The following is a 22828-nucleotide window of genomic DNA, read 5'->3' on the forward strand; positions in this document are numbered from 1 at the left end:
ATACTCCCCTTTCACCAGGAGATGGTTCTTTTTAAAAAAAGCTTTCAAGTACAGTTCTTATATGGACTCGTGGATAGTCAGCTCGCGTTTTTTGGGTCAATTTTTGACTGAAATTCTTAGACTTATATGGGGATAAAAAGGACTCTCCCTCTTAGTGCTTTTGATTACTATTTTTGAGGCAGAGAAAGAAAATGTATGCGTTGCAAGTGGCTACAATGAATGTCCCCAAAGTCGAACAGCCCTTACTGTCAAGAAGTTCCTCCTAATGTTGAGGTGGAAACTCTTTTCCTGGAGCTTGCATCCATTGCTCCGTGTCTCATTCTCTGGAGCAGCAGAAATCAAGCTTGCTCCCTCTTCAATATGACACCCTTTCAAATAGTGGTAGAATTCAAAGATATAGCTGTGTTAGTCTGTAGAATCAGTAGGTAGAGAGACCTTGTAGCACCTTTGAGACTCACTGAAAGAACGAACTTGGCAGCAGGAAAGCTTTCCTATAGACGCCAGCCTCCTTCCCAGTTAAACGGGGCTGTCATATGGCCTCTGAACCTTCTCTTCCCCTGCTCCCTAAGTGTAGCAAAGGAAAACAATGGGCAGGGTTTCTAGTTTGCCTGCTTTGCTCCGCTTTGGGGCGGGCCTGGCAAAGGGGCTTGGCAGATCATGCCAGGAGGGGGCCAGGAAGGGCGGCCCCTCTTCCCCTTCCATCCCTCCAGCCTCTCGGGAGCTGGGGAGGCAGCCTCCAGGTGGGTCCGGGGAGGAGACTTACTGGACGCCCCGGGTGCCAACGGAGGCAAGGAGAGGCGCCTGGGTGCCAGCCTAAGCAGCCCAAGCCCAGGAGGCAAGGGTGCCAACCCCTTCAGGTGGCAACCAGAGCAGAAGCCTCTCTGCGGGAAGGCCACCCATCCTCGCTCGGAATATCTAAGATGCAGAAAGCCATGGAGAAGTCCCAAAACTTCCGCATCGAGGCCCTCTTGGCCGAAGAGGGGCCCCGGCCGGCTGGCATAGCCTCCTCCCCAGAGAGCTCAGGCGGGAGCAGGCTGGAGAGCCCCTCTCCCCCGGGGGCGCCCCTGCCCTTGGGCCCCCTGCCCCCCGGAGCCTTCCTCGCAAAGCCCCCGGGTCTGTTGCCTGTGGCTCCCGCGGGGCTGCTGCCGGGGCTCTACCCGGCCCCGCTCTACCCGATCCAGCCGCCCCCGGCCTTCGCCTACGCCGCTCCCTCCGCCCTCCCGCCCCTGGCCTTCAAGGGGGCCGCCGCCGCCGCCGCCGCCGGAGCCTTCCCCCTGGAGCCCTGGGTCCGGGCCGCCCTCCTGGCCCCGCGCTTCCCCGACTTCTCCGGTGAGTAGAGCAAGAGGGCCCTCGGGAGGGAGAGAGGCAGGCCCTCCTTTCCCAGGACGCGCCCTACATCCCAGCCTTCTCCCCAGGAGGGCCCCCAAATAGCCTCCCTTTTGAGGAGGGCTAAGAAGCATGCCTTGACATTTCTAGCAGGGTTGCGAGGTTTTGTTTCCTCATGTCCTCCCTTTATCTCTGGACGGTCCTCCCTTTTGCGGTGCTTTTCCCTCCTTTGCGGTGAGGACACACCTGGTCAGCCTGTTTCCAGAACCTGTCCTCCATTTCAGCCTCCTGTCCAGGAGGAATCTCCAAATGTCCTCCGTTTGGAGCATCACTGAGAAGCATGCATTCACATTCGTAAGGAGAGCTTTTAGCATGGTTAAGACGCATGCATTGATATTTCTAGGAGTTTTTCGGGCGATGATGATGTGGCCATGTTCTAGAAGAGTTTAGTCCTGACGTTTCTCCAGCAGCTATGGATGGGCATCTTCATCTTCACAAGGTGCCAGCCACAGATGCTGGTGAAACGTCAGGAATAAACTCTTCTAGAACATGGCCGCATAGCCTGAAAAACCCACAAAAAACTATGGATGCCAGCCATGAAAGCCTTCGACTTCACATTTCTAGGAGTGTTTCGAGGTTTTGTTTTCTCATGTCCTCCGTTTTTCTCTGGAAGGTCTTCCCTTTTGTGGTGCCTCTTCCACCTTTTAGGTGAGGACACACCTGGTCACCCTGTTTCCAGAACATGTCCTCCATTTCAGCCTCCTTCTGTCCAGGAGGAATCTCAAAATGTCCTTCGTTTCCAACGTAGCTAAGAAGCACGAAATTATATTTTGTAGAAGTGTTTTTGGGCTTTGATTGGATCATCATGTCCTCCCTTTTTCTAGCATGTCCTCCATTTTGCGGTGCCCGGTCTTCCTGCGGTGAAGACATCCGGTCTCTCTGGGCCCAGAGGGACGGGGAAAGCCGGGCTGGGTCAGGGTGACCAGACGTCCTCCTTTTTCAGGACATAGCCTGCATTTCAACCTTTTGCCCAGGAGGAATTCCAAAATGTCCTCCATTTGGAGCAGGACTAAGAAGCATGGGTTATTGACAGTGTTGTTTTTAGCTTTTATTTGGCCATGTCCTACATTCTTCTGGAAGGCCCTACATTTTGCGGTGCCTTGTCCTCTCCTTTGTAGTGAGGACACCTGGTCACCCTGGGCTGGGCGTAAATTTGTCCTTGTCGTCGTCGTCGTTGTGTACCTCCAAGTCACTCTCGATTTATGGAGACCCTCAGGCGAACCTCTCATATGTATTTTTTGGCAAGATTTCTTCAGAGAGAGTTGACCATGTGGCCATCCTTTGAGGCTGAGAGTGTGTGGCTTGCCCAAGGTCACCCAGTTAATTTCATAGCCTTGGGCCATGGCAGTCAAACCGGATTATTTCTGCAGTGAGGATGCAACCTGGCTGCGAAGGTCCTCCGTAAATCCTTGGTTGGAGACACCTGCATGGAAAACAAATAGCTTTCTTCCTAGATGCTAGAAGGCATTCTGCCCCGGAGCTTGTTCTAGTCCCGGGAGTGTTTCAAATCCAAACGGGGACGAAACTGGATTTCCTCTAGTCGGGTATTATTTCCGCCTCACTCCTAGGGTGCATCTGCACTGTAGAAATAATGCAGTTTGACACCACTTTAACTGCCACGGCTCCATCCTGCAGAATCTTGAGATTTGTAATTTTGTGGGGCACTAGCACTCTTTGGCAGAGAACGAGAATGATTTTATAAAACTGCAGATCTCAAGAATCCCTAGGACTAAATCCCCAATACAGCCCTTAAAGTGGTGTCAAACTGCATTATTTCTACAGTGTTAGATGGGTCGCCTTGGGCGAGTCACACTCTCTCAGCCTCAAGGGAAGGCAATGGCAAACCTCCTCCTCTGAAGAAGCTTGCCAAGAATACCCCATGATAGGATCGCCATCAGTAGGAAACGACTTGAAGGCACGCAACACACACAGAAAGAGATGCAACCTTAATTTAAACTCACCCCCTCCAAATATCCAGACTTTGCACTTACATTTTATTGATATTTTGGGTTCAGTTTTTAAAAATGCATTTTCCTTATATATTTTCATAAACGTCGGTAGCCCTGTTTTATACCAAAGTGCTGTTCCAGCAGCTTGCCGATAAAGCACGAAAACGACGACAACGACAACAATACACAACGTTTTCCCCCAGCCTGTTCCAAAGGATAGACCTGAGACCTTCTATTGACAGACTGTGTTGTATTTGTGTGCGTTTGTATTTGTATGCCAACAAGTCGCCAGAGTTTTCTTAAGTATGGAGCACTCAGTTGTGGCTTGCCATTGCTTTCCTCTGAAGTATAGACTACACAACAACTGATGTTCCTTGGCAGGTCCTCATCCAAGTACTAACCAGGAATGACCCTGCTTAGCTTTCAACATCAGATGGGGACCTAGTCCAAAACAAACGATCTGTTTTAATATTGTAATAGTTTAAGTCTATTTTAATTGTCACTTTGGTAAGTTTTTAATTGTACTGGGCTTTTAAACTGTAAGCTGTCTTGAGTCTCAATTTTTGGGGGGAAAGGGATACAAATAATAATAATAAAAATAATAATAATAGTCGTCCTTGGAAAAAAATATTTATACCTGGCGGACTTCATTAGAAGAAACACACCGCATCCAAATGGGCAAAGCAATAGAAAGAGTGCCTTTAGGACCATCTCTTAGGTCCAAAACACACTGCAGAAATAATTCAGTTTGAGACCGCTTTAACTGCCTTGGCTCAGTGCTAGGGAATCCTAGGAACTGTAGTTTATTGTGGCACCAGAGCTCTCCAACAAAGAAGGCTAAATATATGATGATGATGATGATGATGATGATGATGATGATGATAATGTCTCACAAAAGCTCCCAGAATTTCCTAGCACTGAGCCAGGGCAGTTAAAGCGGTCTCAAATTGGATTATTTCGGCAGTGTGTTTTGGACCTTAATTGCTAGAGGTCTTCAGGCAAAGGCTGGGTGGACAGCATCCCTGGGGGCGGGGGGGGGTGTTTTCCTTCTGGAGTTCTTGCATTGGGGAAATAGGAAGGAAGAGAAGAAGGAGTTGGAATGAATGGTCCCCAATTCTGCCAATCTGTCAACCTTTTCGTTCCTCTGTTTGCGGAACAAACTCCGTTTCATCCAAAGGGAGTTACATCCAAGTAAATAAAAAATAGCCTTCTATATTTTAAAACAACTTCTCTGGACATTAGCACAACAAGTAATAGTTGTGCCAGGCTCCAGATGGGCGTCCAGTCCCGGGTTTTGGACTCTGGAGTGGTGATAAATGGACAAATGTAATTTAATCAGAGTAACGCCCGCATCTGTTTCAATGCCTCCTGCATGTTATTGCGAATCATAAATAAAAAGGACCCCCCCCCCGCATTAACCCTCCCTCTCCCTCTCCCTCTTGCACTCCAGATCCGTTGTGTTTTTAAACCAATTTGTCTGAGCTTGGATAAGAGTTCTAGGGATGTTTTGTTTTTCTTTTTAATTCCAGTATTTTCTGGTGTTGGTTGGAAGGGTAAATAGAATTGCTAGGATACTGATGTGCCTAAATTGATCTGAAACTGTATCGTCTTCCTCCTTTTTCCTTTTAAGTCGCCTTAAGAACAACCTGGATGTCAAAACATAAAGGTCCAAAACACACTGCAGAAATAACCCAGTTTGAGACTGCTTTAACTGCCCTGGTTCAATGGTAGGGAATTCTGGGAACTGTAGTTCAGCGAGACATTGAGCCTTCTCCGTCACAGAGCTCTAGTGCTCCAACAAACTACAGTTCCCAGGATTCCCTAGCACTGAGCCAGGGCAGTTAAAGCGGTCTCAAACTGGATTACTTCTGCAGTGTGTTTTGGACCTATATGTCTTGAAAGTTCCACTCACGAAATTTTTCAAGAGGTGAATTATTATTATTACATTTTATTTATAAAGCGCTGTAAATTTGCACTTTGAATGGAAACCCATAATCAATTTCTTTTTAAAAATGACCTGCATTCACATCCCATTTAACCAGAACTGCCTGGGATCTAGTATTGATTTAAAATATTGGTTCTAAGAATCTTGATTTTGAAGGAATTGTGATCGAGAGGAAGCTCAGTAAAAGTCGGCCGATCGGCTCTAAAGTCGCACAAAAACGCCGGTCTGGGTTAGGGTGGGTATTAATTAACACGTTTAATTAAATTGCAACAACACGTTTGATCAAAATCTGTTGCTAAATGCGCCTTCTAGAGCAAACAGCAACTAGAGAACCGCACAGTTTTGAAGTGTCTGTTCGGATCCAAAACATTCCCAGACTCTTCAGGGTCGGGGTTCCCATTAGGAAACACAACAAAGCGAGTGACTCTGTGATAAGTGTCAGTTTGTATAGCGCAAGGAGGGATATTCAGTGATCCTCCAGATATTGTTGGACTGGAAGTCCCATCAGCCCCAGCCAATATGGTTTGAGCACTGGATACGCTTCTGGAAACCCAGCTCGGGCATGGAAACTCCCTGGGTGACTTTGAGCAAGTCACACTCTCTCAGCCTGAGAGGGAGGCTAAGGCAAGCCGCCTCTGAGCGGGTGACCAGACGTCCTCCTTTACCAGGACGTGTCCTACATTTCAGCCTTCTGTCCAGGAGGTTATATTGGTTTTTTTTTTAAATTATATATTTTAATATCGTTGCACTGTTTTTAAGTTGTATTGCTTTATACTCGTTGTTCTGAAAGGAGGGATATAAGAAAATAATAATAATAATAATAAATAATGTAATAATAATAATTCCCAAATGCCCTCCATTTTGAGCATGGCTAAGCATCATAAATTTACATCTCTGAGGTTTTTTTAGTTTTTATTTTGGTCATGTCCTCCCTTTTGCTTTGAATGGCCTACATTTCCCGCCGGTGCCTTGTCCTCCTTTGCGGTGAGGACAAATGGAGTGTACTTTTAGCTTGCATTAGGTCATGCCCTCCATTTTTTTCTTGCGTGTCCTACATTTTGCGGTGCCTTGTCCTCCTTTGCGGTGAATCCATCTGGCCACTCTGTTTCCAGGACATGTCCTACATTTCAACCTCCTTCTGTCCAGGAGGAATTCCAAAACGTCCTGCATTTTGAGCATGACTAAGAAGCGTGCATTTATATTTCCAGGAGTGTGTTGAGCTTTCCTGGTGTCCTGTCCTCCATAAATGTGGCGGAGCCTGGTCCTCCTTGGCGGCGAGGACACCGGCTGCCCTTCCAGGGGCCTTTTCCCACATCAATCACCCGGCTGGGGCCAGGGGAAGTTGTAAAAGGTTTTGAACTTTAATCTGCCCAAGGTCTCCCGGCACTTCTGCCCAGGACTGGCCCAGTTAATGGCTCACTAGTTTCCAGCGAGGAGGAAGAGAAAGAGAGAGAGAGAGAGAGAAAGAATGTCTCTCGTTCTTTCCACCGACCAGGCTGCATGCGTCTGCACTGCAGAAATAACCCGGTTTGGCACCACTCAATGCTATGGAATTCTAGGAATGTTCGTTTTGCGAGATATTTAGTCAGAGAGCTCTGGTGCCACAACGAACTACAGATCCTAGGATTCCAGAGCTTGGAGCCATGGCAGTAAAAGTGGTACCAAACTTCATTCATTCTGCAGTGTGGAAGCAGCCCCTAGGAGTGAGAGACTCCAAGCATCTCGGTCATCAACAGTATTCCTGCTTAGTTCTTTGAAACAGAGGCCTGGTTTCTTCTACTGATCAACCCTTAATTCAGCCTTCATCTTTTTCAATTCCCTTCCACTTTACCCAGCATTTTCTTTTCCAGTGAGTCTTGCCAGTCTCGGGATGTGTCCCTTTGACTTCTATTGAGAATTCAGGCTTGATGCTTTGATTGAGAGTTCCTGCATGGCAGGGGGTTGGACTGGATGGCCCTTGTGCTCTCTTCCAACTAGTTAATTTCGAATGAAAAGAAAGTGGGGCCAGAATGCATTCACGTTCACGTTTAGTGAAATTACATGAATGCTCATTGCATTCACACTGGCTCCCCATTGCCCAAAAATTGCATGCCATTGCCTGAATTTGCGTGTGGCAGTCTATCACGCAATAACATGAAACCCCATGATTGTGTTCAGATTGCCATTGGATTATACTTCCAATTTCCCTTGTCTGATAAACTCCAATGATTCTATGATTGCTCTTCGTTGTTGTTGTTGTTGTTGTTGTTGTGTGCCTTTAAGTCATTTCTGATCTGAGCTTAAGGCAAACCTATTAGAGGGTTTTCTTGGCAATATTTGTTCAGAGGGAATTTGCCTTTGCACATTTCCCCTGAGGCTGAGAGAGTGTGACTTGCCTAAGGTCACCCAGTGAATTTCCATGGCTGAGCTGGATTCAACCCCGGCCTCCAGAGTCCAACACTCAAACCACTAAACAACGCTGTCTCTCTCTTGATTACTGTAGGTCCCATTTATTTATCTTTTTGACAGTCCACCAGAGCCGCAGAAGATAGGATTTATCAGGCTGTGGCCCCCTTAAATATGATGGGTGGCTTCGCCTATTCAAAACATACTCACATCCCTGGGTGATCTGCAAGGGTTTCAGACTCTCAAGTGTTCAACTTCAGTAGGAACAAAGCAACCCCTTTGGCCTTAAATTATGAGGCTGAAATGAAGAGAAGCAGCCTGTAGCAGCAACCAGGAGTAGGTTCATGGGAGAAACAGGGAGCGCCAGCTGCATTGCATTCTTCTGACACTCTGCAAAAGAGTCTAGAATCCTTTTACTCCATCTAAGTGCATGCGTTTGACAATAAAGTCCTGCTAAAGATCAGAATGCAGCATGCAAGCCTGAAGTCTTCCGAATTAACAGAGGATCTTTTGATTTGGGATGCCTTCAAGTCGTTTCCGAATAATGGAGATCCTATCATGGGGTTTTCTTGGCAAGCTTCTTCAGTGGAGGTTTGCCATTGCCTTCCCTTGAGGCTGAGAGTGTGTGGCAAGTTCCCATTGAGTACAAGGGAGCTCCATTCGGAGCAAACGTGCTTATTTGCATCACTATTCCAAAATGTCTGACATGTCAAGTAAGTGAAACCTCCGGCGTAGAAATAGTAGAGATTTCATTTACTCTCAGCTGATAACATTATGTCTACTCTTGTAACCAGCCGATAAGTATTAATCCAGGAACCTGTACAGCTACTGAGAATTGAGTAGAATTAATGAACCCCTTGGCAGATTAATCCAGTTAATGCCATGGTCCTTGTTAACCTTGCTGTGTCAGCGCTGGTATTTGGTGAGCATTTAATGAATATGACGGCTTTGGTCTTTATCTTCATTAAGCGTGGGAATGGTTTAAATTTCTCATCGCCGGGCCCTCAGGTTTTGTCTATTGGTAGATAAATTCCAGAATGCAAGAACATGGCTCCAGATATAAAGACAGAACCCAAATCTCCTTTCCTCTTAGCCTCATTTTTTATTCTTAATTAGTACGGGAAGTTACCAATCCAATATATCTCGATCAAGATTTGACATGTGAGGTCTGATAAGAGCCCCCCCTCCCACTTTCATTCCTTTCCATTCCTATAAGGTGATCCTGAAAGTGCTTTCGGCCTTCTAATGCTGTAGGAGGAAACATGATCGTCCACATTGTCATACCCAGAATTTCTTAACAGGGCAATGAGAGCCAATTGTGGGGTAAACGTGGTTTGAATGTTGACCCTTCTTGTTGTTTTCTGCCTTCAAGTCCTTTCGTATTTATGGCGACCCTAAGGCAAGCCTATCGCAGGGTTTTCTTGGCAAGATTCGTTCAGAGGGGGGTTGCCTTTGCCTCTCTCTGAGGATGAGAGAGTGTGATTTACCTAAGGCCACCCAGTGGGTTTCCATGGCCGAATGAGGATTTGAACCCTGGTCTACAGGGTCACTTGATTATGAGTTCCTGCATGGCAGGGGGTGGACTGGATGACCCTTGTTGTCTCTTCAAACTCAATGATTCTGTAGTCCAACACTGAAACCACTACATCACATAAGGATTGTGTTATTGTTACCTGCCCTGGTGTCCACCTGCAACCTTGTGGGTGAGGCATCTGCAAGACCTCCTTGTCCTCCACTGTTCTGCTCAGGTCCTGCCAATCCCTGATTGAGTTTATCCATCTGGTGTGCAGTCTTCCTCTCTTTCTGTGGCCCTCTGTTACCTTTTCTAGCATTGTTGTCTTTTCTGGTGACTCCTGCCTTCTCATGCTGTGGCCAAAGTAGGGCAGTCTCAATTTAGTCATCTTGGCTTGATTTATTCTAGGGCCCATTTCTTTGTCTTTTCAGCTGTCCATGGTACCCTCAGCACTCTTCTCCAACACCACATCTCAAATGAATTGATTTTCTTCCTATATGCTTTCTTCACTGTCTAGCTCTCACATCCATCCATAGTAAAAGGGAATACAATGGCTTGAATGATTCTAACTTTAGTGTTCAGCTGTATATCTTTACATTTTATGATTTTGTCTAGTTCTTTCATAGCCACCCTTCCCACTCCTAATCTTCTTCTGATTTCTTGACTGCATTCTCCTTTCTGATCAATGTTTGATCCAAAGTATGGGAAATCTTTAAGTATTTCAGTTTCCCCGTCGAAGTTGAATTTATGTACATCCCCCGTGGTCATTATTTTTGTTTTCTTTATGTTTAACTTTAGGCCTGTCTTTGCATTTTCTTTCTTTTTTTTTTTTACTTTCCTTAGTGATTGTTCCAAGTCTGCATCTCAAATGAGTTTTCTTCCCATCGATTTTCTTCAACTCTCACATGCCTACATGATGATGAAACATAGGTCAAAAAATCCTCACTAGATCACACAGTGACTTTGTTGTTAACCACCCTCAGGCGATCTCAACTCATGGCAACCCTGTGGATAAGGCATCTCCAAGACTCCCTGTCCTCCACTATTCCTAGTTCCTGCAGAGTCATACCCATGACCTGCTTAATTGAGTCCATTCATCTAGCATGAGGTCTTCCTCTCTTTCTACTTCCCTACACCTTTCCTAATATTATTTCTTTTCTAATGATTCATGCCTTCTCATGATATGGCCAAAGTAGGACAGCCTCAGTTTGGTCAACTTTGCCTCCAGGGAAATTTCAGGCTTGATTTGTTCTAGGACCCAATTGTTTGTTCCTTTTGCTCTCCACAGGACCCTCAGCACTCTTTTCCAGCCTCACATCTCAAATGAATCTACTCTCCTTTTGTCCATTTTCTTAACTGTCCAGCTCTCTCGCATCCACACATGGTAATGGGGAATACTGATGATTAACCTTCCATTTTGGAGCCAAGCCCTCCCTCCAGTCCATCTGCCTTGGTCCAGGCCTCGGAGGTAGAGAGGAACTGCTGGACCTCTTACCCTTTCCCGTCACCACTCCCTTCTCCTTCTGTGTCATGTCTTTTTAGATTGTAAGCCTGAGGGCAGGGAACCGTCTAACTAAAAAGATTGCATGTACAGCGCTGTGTAAATTTACAGCGCTTCATAAATAAAGGTTAATAATAATAATAATAAAATACAGTGGCTTGTACGATTCTAACTTTCATGCTTGGTTGTATATCTTTGCTCTAGTTTTTCTAGTGACTACATGATGCAAATTATCCTGGTAGAAGGCCAGTAGAAAGTGATCAGGCCATATGAAATTCGAAAGTATTTGTCCTGTTGGGGAAGGGGGGAATCTGCTCAGGAAAAAGTCCTCAAACTCTTCAAGAAAAGGGAATCTGAATATTTTTACTGTAGTACCCAGATCAGAAGGATGTCATTATGGTCCCTGCTTCACATTGATGATTTAACAGAGGGAGGGCTTTGGGGCAATGGCCAGAAAAGGTCACATTTCCCCTTGGGGGAAACAGGACCACTCCCTCCCTGAACTGGGGAAGGTCTGTTTTTGAACCTCTGTGCACTAAGGTCTCTGGGCATTGAGGTGTTCCTAGGTATTTTTCCTCATATTTTTTGCCAGCCAACAGCTTTGTAAAAAGCATTTCCTATTCCTACAGCTCTGTAGAATCTATTTTCTCCCTGTTCTCTGGTGCTTTTCAACATTTATTTTAAAAAATAGGTTTGCATTCCTCCTGCCCCCCTTTGAGATTTTTACTGAGCACAATGCTTTGCGCAGCCATCCTGCCCTTCTGACAAAAAAATGCAGGAGGAAAGCTATAGGAAATCATTGCATTTCCGGGTTCAGCTCTGAAAAACTTAAGACCAATTCCATAAAATATTGGGATTTTTAAGGCCAATAAGAAAGTACGGGAATTTGGGATTAGAAATGTATTGGCAGACAGGGGACTGGGGAAACTGTGTAGCAGTTAGCCTTTTGGGGAGGGGGATTTTATACAATTGCATATACAGGGCCTGATATATTTATCAGGTTAAAATGCACAAGAAGGGGGGTGGTTTCCATGACACACACCTACAATTGTCTTTGCAGGTAAGGAAAAATACATCTGGAGAGTACAAGTATGTAGAAAATCAAAGTGGTCAAAAAGGGAGGAAGGATAGCCAATGTAAAACATTTTAGGACGCCTTCCCAGGGAAAGTAAGCCAAAGGCAAGAAGATGGAGAAGGGGATGTTACAGAATAAATGCTTGCATCTTATAACTTTATAGATGCCAGCTTTATAACTTATAACAAAGGATCCCAGGATCATGTGACTAGAGAATTTTTACATGCTGACCTGAGAAAAGTTGAGGGGGGGGGGGAGACATATAAGGATAGTTCACTGATGGTAATGTTTGGCCAGTGAAGGCTTTGTAGTTTTCAACTGTGTGATACAAAACACAGAGACACATTTATTAACAATCACAACAGTGGTAACTGATTTCTTTTCCCCCCTCTTTATTTTTATTTACACGCAATCATAAAACAACACACACACACACACAGAGTTCTTTTCAAATCAAATAGTAGGAACTGATTTAGTAGGAAGGGGGGGGGAGGAAGTGGTCAGTGTTTTAGACTGTAATTCAACAGCTTGTAAAACAATTTAGGGAGGGTACACATGATTACATGGTGCAGTATCACTTTGCTTGCTACCAGAAGAAATCTGCCAAGGTATCCCTCACTATTTCCCCCTCTTTTTTTTCTTTAGAACCTCTTTGTGAATCAGAGGAAGACCCAAAATGGCCAGAAAAAATGACTGGACACTCTGAGGGTTGTCCTCCCGCACAGTCCCCCCAGTTTCAACTATGTTGTGAAGAACAACACAGGAATAAATGATTGAGATAACATTTTCCTCTGCCACCCCCAAGGGGGCTATGAAGCACCTCCACCATGCCTTCAGTCACTGAAATGTGCTCTCCAACATTTTTCTGGCATGACTGAGGTGCTGGTTGAACAGAGCCTGCTTTGGAGTCACTGTATCCTGGTAGGGCTTCATGAGCCACTTTTGAACAAAACAGGCACCACCTGAAATCACCTGTGGCCCAATCTGCTTCTCACAGAAAGTAATGGTAGGATTCCTTGGGACAAAGACGCATGCCTCCATTGCCTTTCCAACCAATTTCTCCATCCACAAAATGACCCTCGTGGTGACAGGCCCCTTAAAGAAGGATGGAGTAGTGGTCCTTCTTTTTGATGAACTCTCCGCCTTGACACACAGGGGACACAGTTTCACAGGGGCACAAATCCATGGCTCCAAGTACCTGTGGGAAGCCCAGCTTCTGGGAGCCATCCATGATCTGAAATGAGCATGGGGGGGGGGGGGGGAGGAAAAGGCAACAATTGTAGCAGCATGGCACATAGGAATGCGCGCCCGTGCGCGTGCACACACACCTCAATGTGCATATAATTTTTTTTAATTCCATGTGATATTTTGGGCCAAACATGAGCACATACATCGTCCAATAGTTTAGGAAAAATGACAAATTTTGCACACAAGCAAAATTCCCCGCCCTCCAAAAAAGCCATCCACAAAATCCACCCCCACCTCCAAAAAGCCATCCACTATTATATGGACATACCTTCTGAGGGTCTCTGAGGAAAACTGTCTAATGCAAAAGTACCATCTCCATGACATGGATCACTTCCATGAAGATGTCTGCCAGGGTGGAACTACTGACTCCAAATTGGCAATGGCTGCTTACTTCTCCACAGAAATGGCCCTGTCCTGTTTCACAATTTGTGGTCAAAGTGTTGGAGTATCTGCATCAATGCTTGTTTTTAGCTCTGTGTTTTTGTTGACATGATGACGCCCCTCCTGTGCTCTGCTGTTTGGGCACTGTGCCACACTGGCGCTGTGTAAATAGGCACTTGCCAAAATGGTGCAATGGGAGCAGAGTCATGGCATTGAGCGTGCGAACACTACGCCGTGACTCTGCCCACAGGCTGGCACTTTTTGCTGGTCTGTCCAGGGCCTTAGTGTCCATTAAGAATCCTATTTATATTGGAGTTGGCATAGCATTTGTATCTTTTAGGCAAATACAGTCTAGAAGATCTATTGTCTTCTGCTTTTGATTAAGGAGAAACTTCAATCATTGTTTTTTTAAATAAATGTGTACTCTAAGATAATGTGAGATGTCTCTCAAATTCTCAAAGTGGCAGGCAAAGTTATTCCAGGGCATGTGAACACAGTAACTGGAAGAGTTCCAGATATGAACAATTTTCATGGTCTCATTCTCTCCAGTGCTAGATGTTCGGAGACTAAGGGAAATTCATATGGAAGGCCAGCATTTGTATTGGGGTGGTGATGCCCTCATTTTGCCCACTGTAGTTGTCGTTTTATGCCATCATGTCCTTTCTCTCTTATGAGGACCATAAGGCAAATCTATCATGGGATTTTCTGGGACTGCCTCATCCAAGGGTTTCCAACCCCTGTACTACTAGTATTTATATATTGCTTTGTTAGTTGCCATCAGCACCTAAGGCTGCACAGTGTGGAGGGAGTTTAACAAACAAAGGCATCCTTTTGCTCCTAGTATGTTTGTCCTAATAGTATGCATTTTAAAATTCTATTTTCTTGTACTTTTGGGAAAAAAACATTTAAAAATTGATGGTTTCCTAAAAGTAGGCAAAATTAAGCAGAAATCAACATCCCAATTTTGATAGGAGATATTAACCAAAGGTGGAAGTATTTCCTGGCTAGATTATGCTGAATAAGGCATAGAGTTTTGGTAGTAAAATCCTCCAGAGCCATAATCTAGGGCAGGAGTGGGCAACTGTGAAAGACTAGGGGGACCACTTCAGCCCTCTAGGATCCCTTGGAAGTTTGCATCTCCCTCTCCTCATCAAGTTTTTTTTGGTCCTCAAACACCCTCTAGAGCAGTGATGGTGAACCTTTTAGAGACTCAATGCCCAAACTCAGTGGTGTTCCCTTGTCAGGTATCACCCAGTCCCGGGGGAAGGGAATTCTGGGAGCAGGACTTCTGGGGAAAAACCCAAGGCACACTCTCTCAGCCTCAGGCTAGCAATAGGTTTATTTGCTTATTAAAATGAATATTGTAATTGGATACAGTATCAAACTTTTGATTAAACTTTTGTGAATTCTTATATGTATCAAAATTTAATTTTGACCTCTGGGTACCACGTTTGCTATAAAATTGTCCTGGTGGGCAACTGCCAGTGCTATACACTTTCCCCACCTCTGTTCAGTCTAGGGGGCTGAACACTGAACTAAAAAACCAGGGTTCAAATTTTAGCTCAGCCATGAAATCCCACTGGTTGACAAGGCACTGGTTGACTGGTTGGGCAAGACATATACTCTCAGCCTCCCAAGAAGGCAATGGTAAACCTCCTCTGAACACGTCTTTCTAAGAAAAACCTGTGAAAGAGTTGCTACAAGTTGCTACAATTCCAAATGGACCTGAAAGTATATAAAAACAACAAAATCTTCAGATCTATTTAGGTGAGCAACCCAGTTGTGGGCAACTAACCCCTTGGCAGTTTCTTCAAGGATATGGGAATAGTTTCTCTTCACAGTAGTTTGTCTCAACTTGTGTTAATAGCTAACACTCTCAAATTGATAGTTCCACCTGGAGTAAACATATTGACTTAGATGTTGAACAGTGGTTGAAATTTATGTAAATCCCATTGCTTCAATGGGTCTACTCTAGCTGTTGTTGTTGATGATGATGTGTGCCTTCAAGTCCTTTCAGACATATGGTGATCCTAAGGTGAACCAATCATGGCTTTTTCTTGGCAAGATTTGGTTAGAGGAGGTTTGCCATTCCCTTCGTCTGAGGCTGAGAGTGTGTGACTTAACCAAGGTCACCCAGTGGGTTTCCATGGGCAAGCAGGGATTCAAACCCTAGTCTCCCAGAATCATAGTCCAACATTCAAACCACCACACCAAGTTGGTTCTCAAGCCACTACTTTAGTAGGGACTAACAATTGGATTTGGTCCCAAGGATCCTAAGGCTAGTAATCTGTTTTCGAACATCAAAAGTGAAAAATGTTCAGAATCCTTCTACACCACTGTGTAGTCTTGGGTACTCCAACCTTTTCTTATTTCAGTAATATAATTTGGAATACATAGGAATCATTTTTAATTGCTATTCTTCAGCAATGGCCAGTCAGAAATCACCCCAAATCACTCCAAAAGATCTAAATCCAATCTACCAATAGATTCACATCTATCTTACAGCTGAATTTTGCTGTTCATTTCTCAGCTGACCTGTATGGCATTATGTTGGCATATCCATAGCTGTACTTTCCAATGATTATGGCAAGGTGTGTTCAGCTTTTCATGACTGTGAAAAACCCATGGGCATTCAACATGCAGAGAGTCAAACAATCCTCTTCCTGGATGATCACTAAATACTCAGATTTATCTGGTAACAGTACAGTGTTTTAATTGCTTTAAAACGTATTTTAAAAATAGCAAACAGCAGGGTGATTCAGTCATTAAAAGTAAAAACAGAGTGAATAATGATATCGGGGAAAGGTAGAAACATGCCTTATTGTTGTCATCCTGGAATTAAAGCCCATGAAGATCAGATTGGAAGTGCACATTCATTTTCTGGAGCTTCTAGTATTTAAAACATTTGGGATGCCAAGGTAGAAGATATTCCACAGTATTTGGTAAATGATAATTGGTCATATTCAGTATTTGGAAGCATTTTACAGCAGTCAGTCAGTGATATTTAGCATCAGATTGTCTCTGATAGCATGTTTTGGTAACTGTGAGGTAGCTGTTTATAAGGTTTCATGTCTGATGCCTAAAAATTAAACAATAAGGAGATGCCAAAAAGTAAATCCTTTTGTTAGCACCTTGGGCAATGCACTGGTTACTGGCCAAAGGTTGGGAATCAATCTGGAGATGACACCTCTGTGTGAGACATCTGGATTGGTTGTCCTGCCATCTCCGCAAATCTCTGGCCATTATTTTTCTGGAATGATCCTCTCAAATCCCTGAGAAACTGCCTCAGGACTCATTTCTTCCTATAAATATGTCCATTTAGAGTTGTTCTAGTTCAATCTTAGTTGAGTACAGACAACTTCTCTGTCCGTTTCTCCCTTGACTCCTTAGCACACACAGGTCCATTCAGGTCATGGTTGCATGCTGAGCCAGACTCATCCACTGCACCCTGTGATCAGAGCTCCATGCCTGAATGGTAAAGTATCACCTGCTGCTAAAACCCTATGAAATCTCTATCAGTTATCACCTTTTACATAATTCGTTCTTGTATGCATGTGTGAGGGAGTGTGAATAAGAATCAACTTATGTGAATGTTGATTTCCCCTTGCTAAAACTAAACTAATTTGGAATTTGCTGTGTGGCATTCTGGGTTTGGAACTGTTATACATAGGCTAGAATCCCAGTTTTTAAAGTGTTACCTTTGCCCTCTTGCTTATTCCTATTGAGATAAACCAATCCACCATTGAAGCCAATTGTGGATTCCTTCCTGAGAGTCTAGCATTTTGGGTAACAACACTGTGTTGACTCTTCATGGTCACTTGCCTTGCTTTTAATATGTGCAGTGATCAACGTGGCTTAGATGTTTCTTGAGAACTCCCATAATGTTGTTTCCCCCTTTTTTTGTGGTATTCTGTACCTACGTGTCCCTGCCTACTTTCACCACTAAATGTCTGTTCTCTGTTTAGTCAAGGGCAGTAAAAGTTAATCCTGGAGGCAGCCCATAAAGCTGACAATAATAGGGGAATCAAGGAGCACCCTCCCTGTTCCACCCGTATGGGGCAAGCAGTCTCCCTCAAAGCTTCTTTTGTTCATTCTCTCCCCTGATTTGGCAGTTGCTCCGATAACAGCTCATTAGGGAGATAGGTGCACCTAAGCCTCTCTGAAGGAGGACTACCTTTTATCAAGGCTTGAGACAGCTGGAGGTAATTAAATACACCTTAGGCTAATAAAGGAGGTTTAATTTCACCAACGGAATTGGTTGCGATTGTTAAAATGAGTACTGATAACATATCAAGCTGACTAATATCAGCTGGGTAATAAAATCATTACCTGAAGGGAAGGCAGCGGGCTCAACATGTCTAGCTTATGTTTCCTTACAATCTCCTAGGCCTCATATACATAATCAAATACCACAATGGTAGTAAGGGAATATGATCATAGATCAGGGTGGGACTTATGCAGCCTTTCAGGTGTTATTGGACTTTAACTTCCAGCCTTCTTCACCACTGGTTGGGCTGGTGGGAATTGAAGTCCAGCAACATCTGTAGGGGCATATGATTTACAGCTCCGAGCATAGATTATCCTTTTTGTTGGCTGGACATTCCCTGAGGAATAAATTATGGGGGGTAGTATTTGCACCAAACTTAAAAACCCTGAAGACTGTTGTTGTGTGTCTTCAAGTCATTTCTGACTTACGGTGACCCTAAGATGAATCTATCATGGAGGTTTTCATGGCAAGATTTGTTCAGAGGTTTGCCTTTGCCTTCCCCTGAGGCTGAGTGTATGTGACTTGCCCAAGGTCACTGAGTAGGTTTTAAGGCTGAGCTGGGAATAGAATCCTGGTCTCGAGAGCTGTAGTCCAAAACTCAAACCATTATGCCATACTGGCTCTGAAGCTACCAGATCCCATCTGATTTTAGAAATTAAGAAAGGTCAGGCCTGATTAATAACTGAATGGGGGATTGCCAAGGAACACCATGTACCATAGGGCTGTGCTATATTTCAGAGGAAGGCAAAGAAACCACTTCTCAGTGTCCCTTGCCTAAGAAAACCCTATGGAATTCATAGGATCAACATAAGTTGATAGGTATGTTGAAGGAGCACATACAAACATTTGGGGCTTCTTGCACTTTCTGCAAAAATCACTACTACTTCAGGTGTTCTTAGTGTGTGTGTATATGTGCCATTAAGATGCCTGCCAACTTATGGTAACCACATGAATTTCATAGGGTTTTTAAAGCAAGGAATACTTGGGGTATTTTTTTTTCCAGTTCCTTTCTGCACCTGGTATTTATTCATTTCTCATCCAGTACTAAGTAGAGCTGTCCCTGGCTAGCTTTCAAGATCAGACAGGATCTGGTGCCTTTAGTGTATTTAGGCCTTTTCTTAGACAGCTGTCAATGGACTTTATTACACTGGGAAATCGGGGGGGGGGGGGAGATCGGGGGTTTAAACAGTGATTATCCTATGAAAATCACATAATTGTGATTAAGATTTTCACATAATGTCGCAATTAAAGCATCATTATCTGAGGAACAACCAGGGAATAACCAGCAACAAATCATTCAGAGGAAATCCTGTGAATGATTTATTGCTGGTTATTCCCTCAAAAATACTTTAATCTTGATATGTGTGAAAATCTTAATCATGAGTGCACAATTTTCACAGGATAATCACTGTTTAAACCCCCAATTTTCCCACAATTCCCCCCTCCCTGTGTGATAACGTGTAGATGTGAATTTCCCCACTCAGAGCTTTCTCTGCTCACTCTAAATTGGATTTATGCTGGCATAAGTTAGTGCTGGCATTTTACATGAACCTGGCATGATGTCCTCAGGTTGGTGATGTGATCTCTGACTAGTTGGAATAATGTAGTTGGGGAGAAATTTATTTGTTGATTTTTTAAATGGCAATGAAATAACTGTCACTTAGGCAGCAAATAGCAATTGAACAAGCATGAAAAAGGATAGTGAGTGGGAAGATTTGGGGCTGCACTTCCCTCTGAAAAAACTCTACTTTGAGAATAAAAATGTAGCATTTAGGTACAGGTTTCTTTATATTTAAGGATGCCAATCTTTGTTATTAACACAGGCACTGTTATTGGTGTGCAACTGCCATCCGCCTTATCCAGAATACCCAATGGAGAGGGTGCTGGGAGCTGAAATCCAAAAAACTATTGGATAGCCACGATAGCTCACTCCTAGCACAGGGGAAAGAAAGATAGACATCTTCACTCTAAAAAACTGAGATTAATTTATTCTGCTCTGTTATCTTCCTAGAATGACTTGGATGATAAAAGTATTTCCAAAGTTGCTATTAATCGGGACATAGTATTTGTGTTGCACAGTGGACATCATTCAGCCATAATTTCTGTCTCAGGCAAATGTGCTTGTTTAGTATAGTAGTGTGCATGTATTCTTTCTCTGGCAAATTATACAGCCAGTGCCTGGCAGCCTCATCCTCCTGAGCCATGTGTGTGACTCTTGCTTTCCCTTCCAGCTGCCCCACAGTCCAGCCTGATGGGCAAATGCCGTCGTCCTCGGACAGCCTTCACCAGCCAGCAACTTCTTGAGTTGGAGAACCAGTTCAAGATCAACAAGTACTTATCCCGGCCCAAACGCTTTGAGGTGGCCACGTCACTGATGCTTACTGAGACACAGGTACAGCCCCATGGAGAATGACATCGAGAATGACCTACAGAAATATCAAGAGAGGCAGCTGAAGCTGCTGTGAGCTTTCAATAAACCATGCATGTGGTCATTTAAATGAACTGAAGGCCTGTAGCTGTCATTTATTCTCTGATGAAAATGACAAGCACTCTTGCAGAGAACTGTAATGAGCTAAAATGAGAAGGTAGCTCCTCTGCTGTGGTTTTTGTTACAGAATTGGGGTAGCGTTGGTTCAAGTGGGAATGATGGATGGGCAGCTATGGAAAGCACACAGGAAATAAGAAAATCTGGTGCAGATTTGGAATTGAAAATAATCGATTATCTAAAAATTCAGAATTCTCCAGTCACCATGGCCACTGACTATGTAGGCTAAGAGGTTATGGAAAATCAACCTTTTGTGGAAAGATATTTGCTTTCATTGTTCACATTACCTTGTTGGAATCTGTCAGGGTTCCCAATACAAGCAGCGGTGTCATCAGAACCAAAAGTAGACAGAATTGTAGATGTGACTCTTATTTTATTTATTTATTTATTTATGTTGGTTAGGAGCAGCAGAAGCAGCAACAGCAGCAGCTTCTATTACTATTACCTCTGCTACTAGTGCTGCTACTGCTTCCCTTCATCAATCTTGCTGTTCTTGAATGAAACATGATGGGTCAGTTAACACAAACAGGCCATAGCAGGCCCAGTGGGATTGGTAATATGGCCTGGAGGGAAGTCCAGAGATCTTAGTGTTACAGGCCTGGAGGCTGACATTTGGCCCATGAACTGGAGCCTTACTGCATTTGATCTAGAGCGCTGGTTCCCAACATTTGACCTTTCCCATGTTTTGGACGTCAACTCCCATAAATCCTGAGTGTTAGCCAAATTGACTGGGGTTTCTGAGATCTGAAGTCCAAAAAGAAAAAAGAAAAAAAAGAAGAAGTAGAAGAAAAGGAAAGGAGGATCAGAGATTAAAAACCACTGATCTAGAGGAGTAGTTCCCAAACACTGGTGCCCCAGGTGTTTGGGACATCAGGTCCCAGAATTCCTAACCATTGTCCACACTGGCTGGGATTTCTGGGAGCTGAAGTCCAAGACATGTGGAGGACCAAAGTCTGAGAACCCCTGATCTAGAGGTTATATGTCAGAAGATCCAGTCTCCTCATAATATGAAAGAGTTCCTGTCACCATCTGTTGGTTCATCTCTCACAGGTGAAGATCTGGTTTCAGAACCGTAGGATGAAGTGGAAGCGCAGTCGGAAGGCCAAGGAGCAGGTGATGGGAGCTGAGGTTGAGAAACAGAGAGGGGCCAGCAAGGCCTCAGAGAAACTGCTGTCTGGAGAAATACGAGGGCAGGAGAATGAAGACGGGAACACTGGTGAGGAATGTACAAGGCACAGAGCCAGCACACACTTCCTGCACCACAAAGCAGAGACTTTCAGCTACAGCCCTGATTCCTCAGAGTCAGAAGAGGAAGAAGAAATGCAGAGCTCCAGTCACAGGGAGCTGAACCTGCTGTTATGAGGGAGCCACAGGCCTCAAAAGCAGAGCAACAAGAGCATCTAAAAACCAGCTCCAGCCAATCAAAAAGTGGTTTTCTGTTCTTGTTCTGCTAAGAGACATTTTAAAAGACTTTTCCTGGGCTGGTGCCCTGGTAAAACTGTGCCACTTAATTTATGTGTGTTTGAATATATTTATCTTGTAATTGTTCTGTTAGTGTATTGAGTGGAAACCCACTTTGGCATTCGCCTCAATTTGGTATAAAGAGATGTACTTCAGAAGGCTGAGATTTGCTTTGCTAACAAATAGCCTACAGGCATTTTTTTTCATGAAAGTAACTGACTGATTCTCAATGAAATAGCATCAGAAACCATACACCCTGCAATGTGATACCAGTTCTCTAGCCCTTCAGCTATTACTGCTGAAGACCAACAGGAACTTCTAGGTTACTGTTTATGGTGCTGATTGGTAAGAACCAGAGGAAGTCTAATCCCTTTTGTTAACTTATGTCTAAAAGATAGAAGAGGAACAGGTGAAGTCATAGCTGGTGGAAAGTTACTCCAGAAAAACAGACTGGGTATAGAATGGCTATGATGAGTAGTCCAGATGCAGCTGTGATGTGTTTGCAAGAAATATTGCAGCATGCAAGGTGGCAATAGTACTCTGGGCAACAGGCATTATAAGATCATTATTATCGGCTGCTATAACATGAATGGGTTAAACACTATGTACCCAGCTGCCTGTATGGTGTTGCTAGGAAGACATCCAGGATGAAGCAAATGGCAGTGTTGTGCCTACATACTATAGAGCAAATCACCACAGTTGAGTTTACCCCTTCTCCTCCTCTTCTCCTTTCATCCCACTTTTCCTCAGTTGCTTACTAAAATAAAATCAGATCTAGCTAAAAAAATTGACCTCATACAAAGATTAAAAATATAAACTATCAATAGAATTAAAAACAGTTAAAAGCATATTAAAAGAAAAACAACAAATATAAACGACACATTATGAAATCCCCATCCTCCATGAACAATTCACCCTCAAATGCCTGCTGAAACAAAAAGGTCTTCACCTACTGTGGGGAGCATAGCAAGGAGGGCAAGGCCTGGGAGTAGCTACTGAGAAGGCTCTATCCCATGTTCACAGCAGTTGTACCTGTGACAATGGTGGGACAAAGAAAAGAGCTTCCCAGAAGATCTCAAAATACAGGCAGATTAATATGGGATAATATGGTATTGGAGACAACCTAGACCTGAGCCATTTAAGACTTTATCAATCATAACCAGTACTTGGAA

At 44.0% G+C, this 22828-nt stretch overlaps 1 protein-coding gene across 1 annotated transcript; it reads left to right on the top strand.

The window, feature by feature from the left end:
• The first annotated feature begins 920 nt into the window (after positions 1-920).
• LOC149314045 (uncharacterized) lies at positions 921-22241 on the top strand. The gene is made up of 3 exons (XM_089520406.1): positions 921-1329; positions 19882-20042; positions 21246-22241. Exons 1-3 carry the CDS (start codon positions 921-923, stop codon positions 21555-21557), a joined length of 882 nt encoding a protein of 293 aa, XP_089376532.1. The 3' UTR covers positions 21558-22241.
• The last annotated feature ends 587 nt before the right edge of the window (positions 22242-22828 follow it).

The sequence above is a fragment of the Sceloporus occidentalis genome, unplaced genomic scaffold (genome assembly GCF_023333645.1).
Source record: "Sceloporus occidentalis isolate IW3139 unplaced genomic scaffold, rSceOcc1.0.p SCAF_4, whole genome shotgun sequence".
Classification (NCBI taxonomy): domain Eukaryota; kingdom Metazoa; phylum Chordata; class Lepidosauria; order Squamata; family Phrynosomatidae; genus Sceloporus; species Sceloporus occidentalis.

What these genes read in the sequence shown, in the direction of transcription:
- LOC149314045 (XM_089520406.1), top strand. Translation starts at nt 921, where the DNA reads ATGCAGAAAGCCATGGAGAAGTCCCAAAACTTCCGCATCGAGGCCCTC. An exon ending in GCGCTTCCCCGACTTCTCCG is followed by an intron (nt 1,330 to 19,881) that starts GTGAGTAGAGCA and finishes TTTCCCTTCCAG; the next exon opens with CTGCCCCACAGTCCAGCCTG. An exon ending in TGATGCTTACTGAGACACAG is followed by an intron (nt 20,043 to 21,245) that starts GTACAGCCCCAT and finishes CATCTCTCACAG; the next exon opens with GTGAAGATCTGGTTTCAGAA.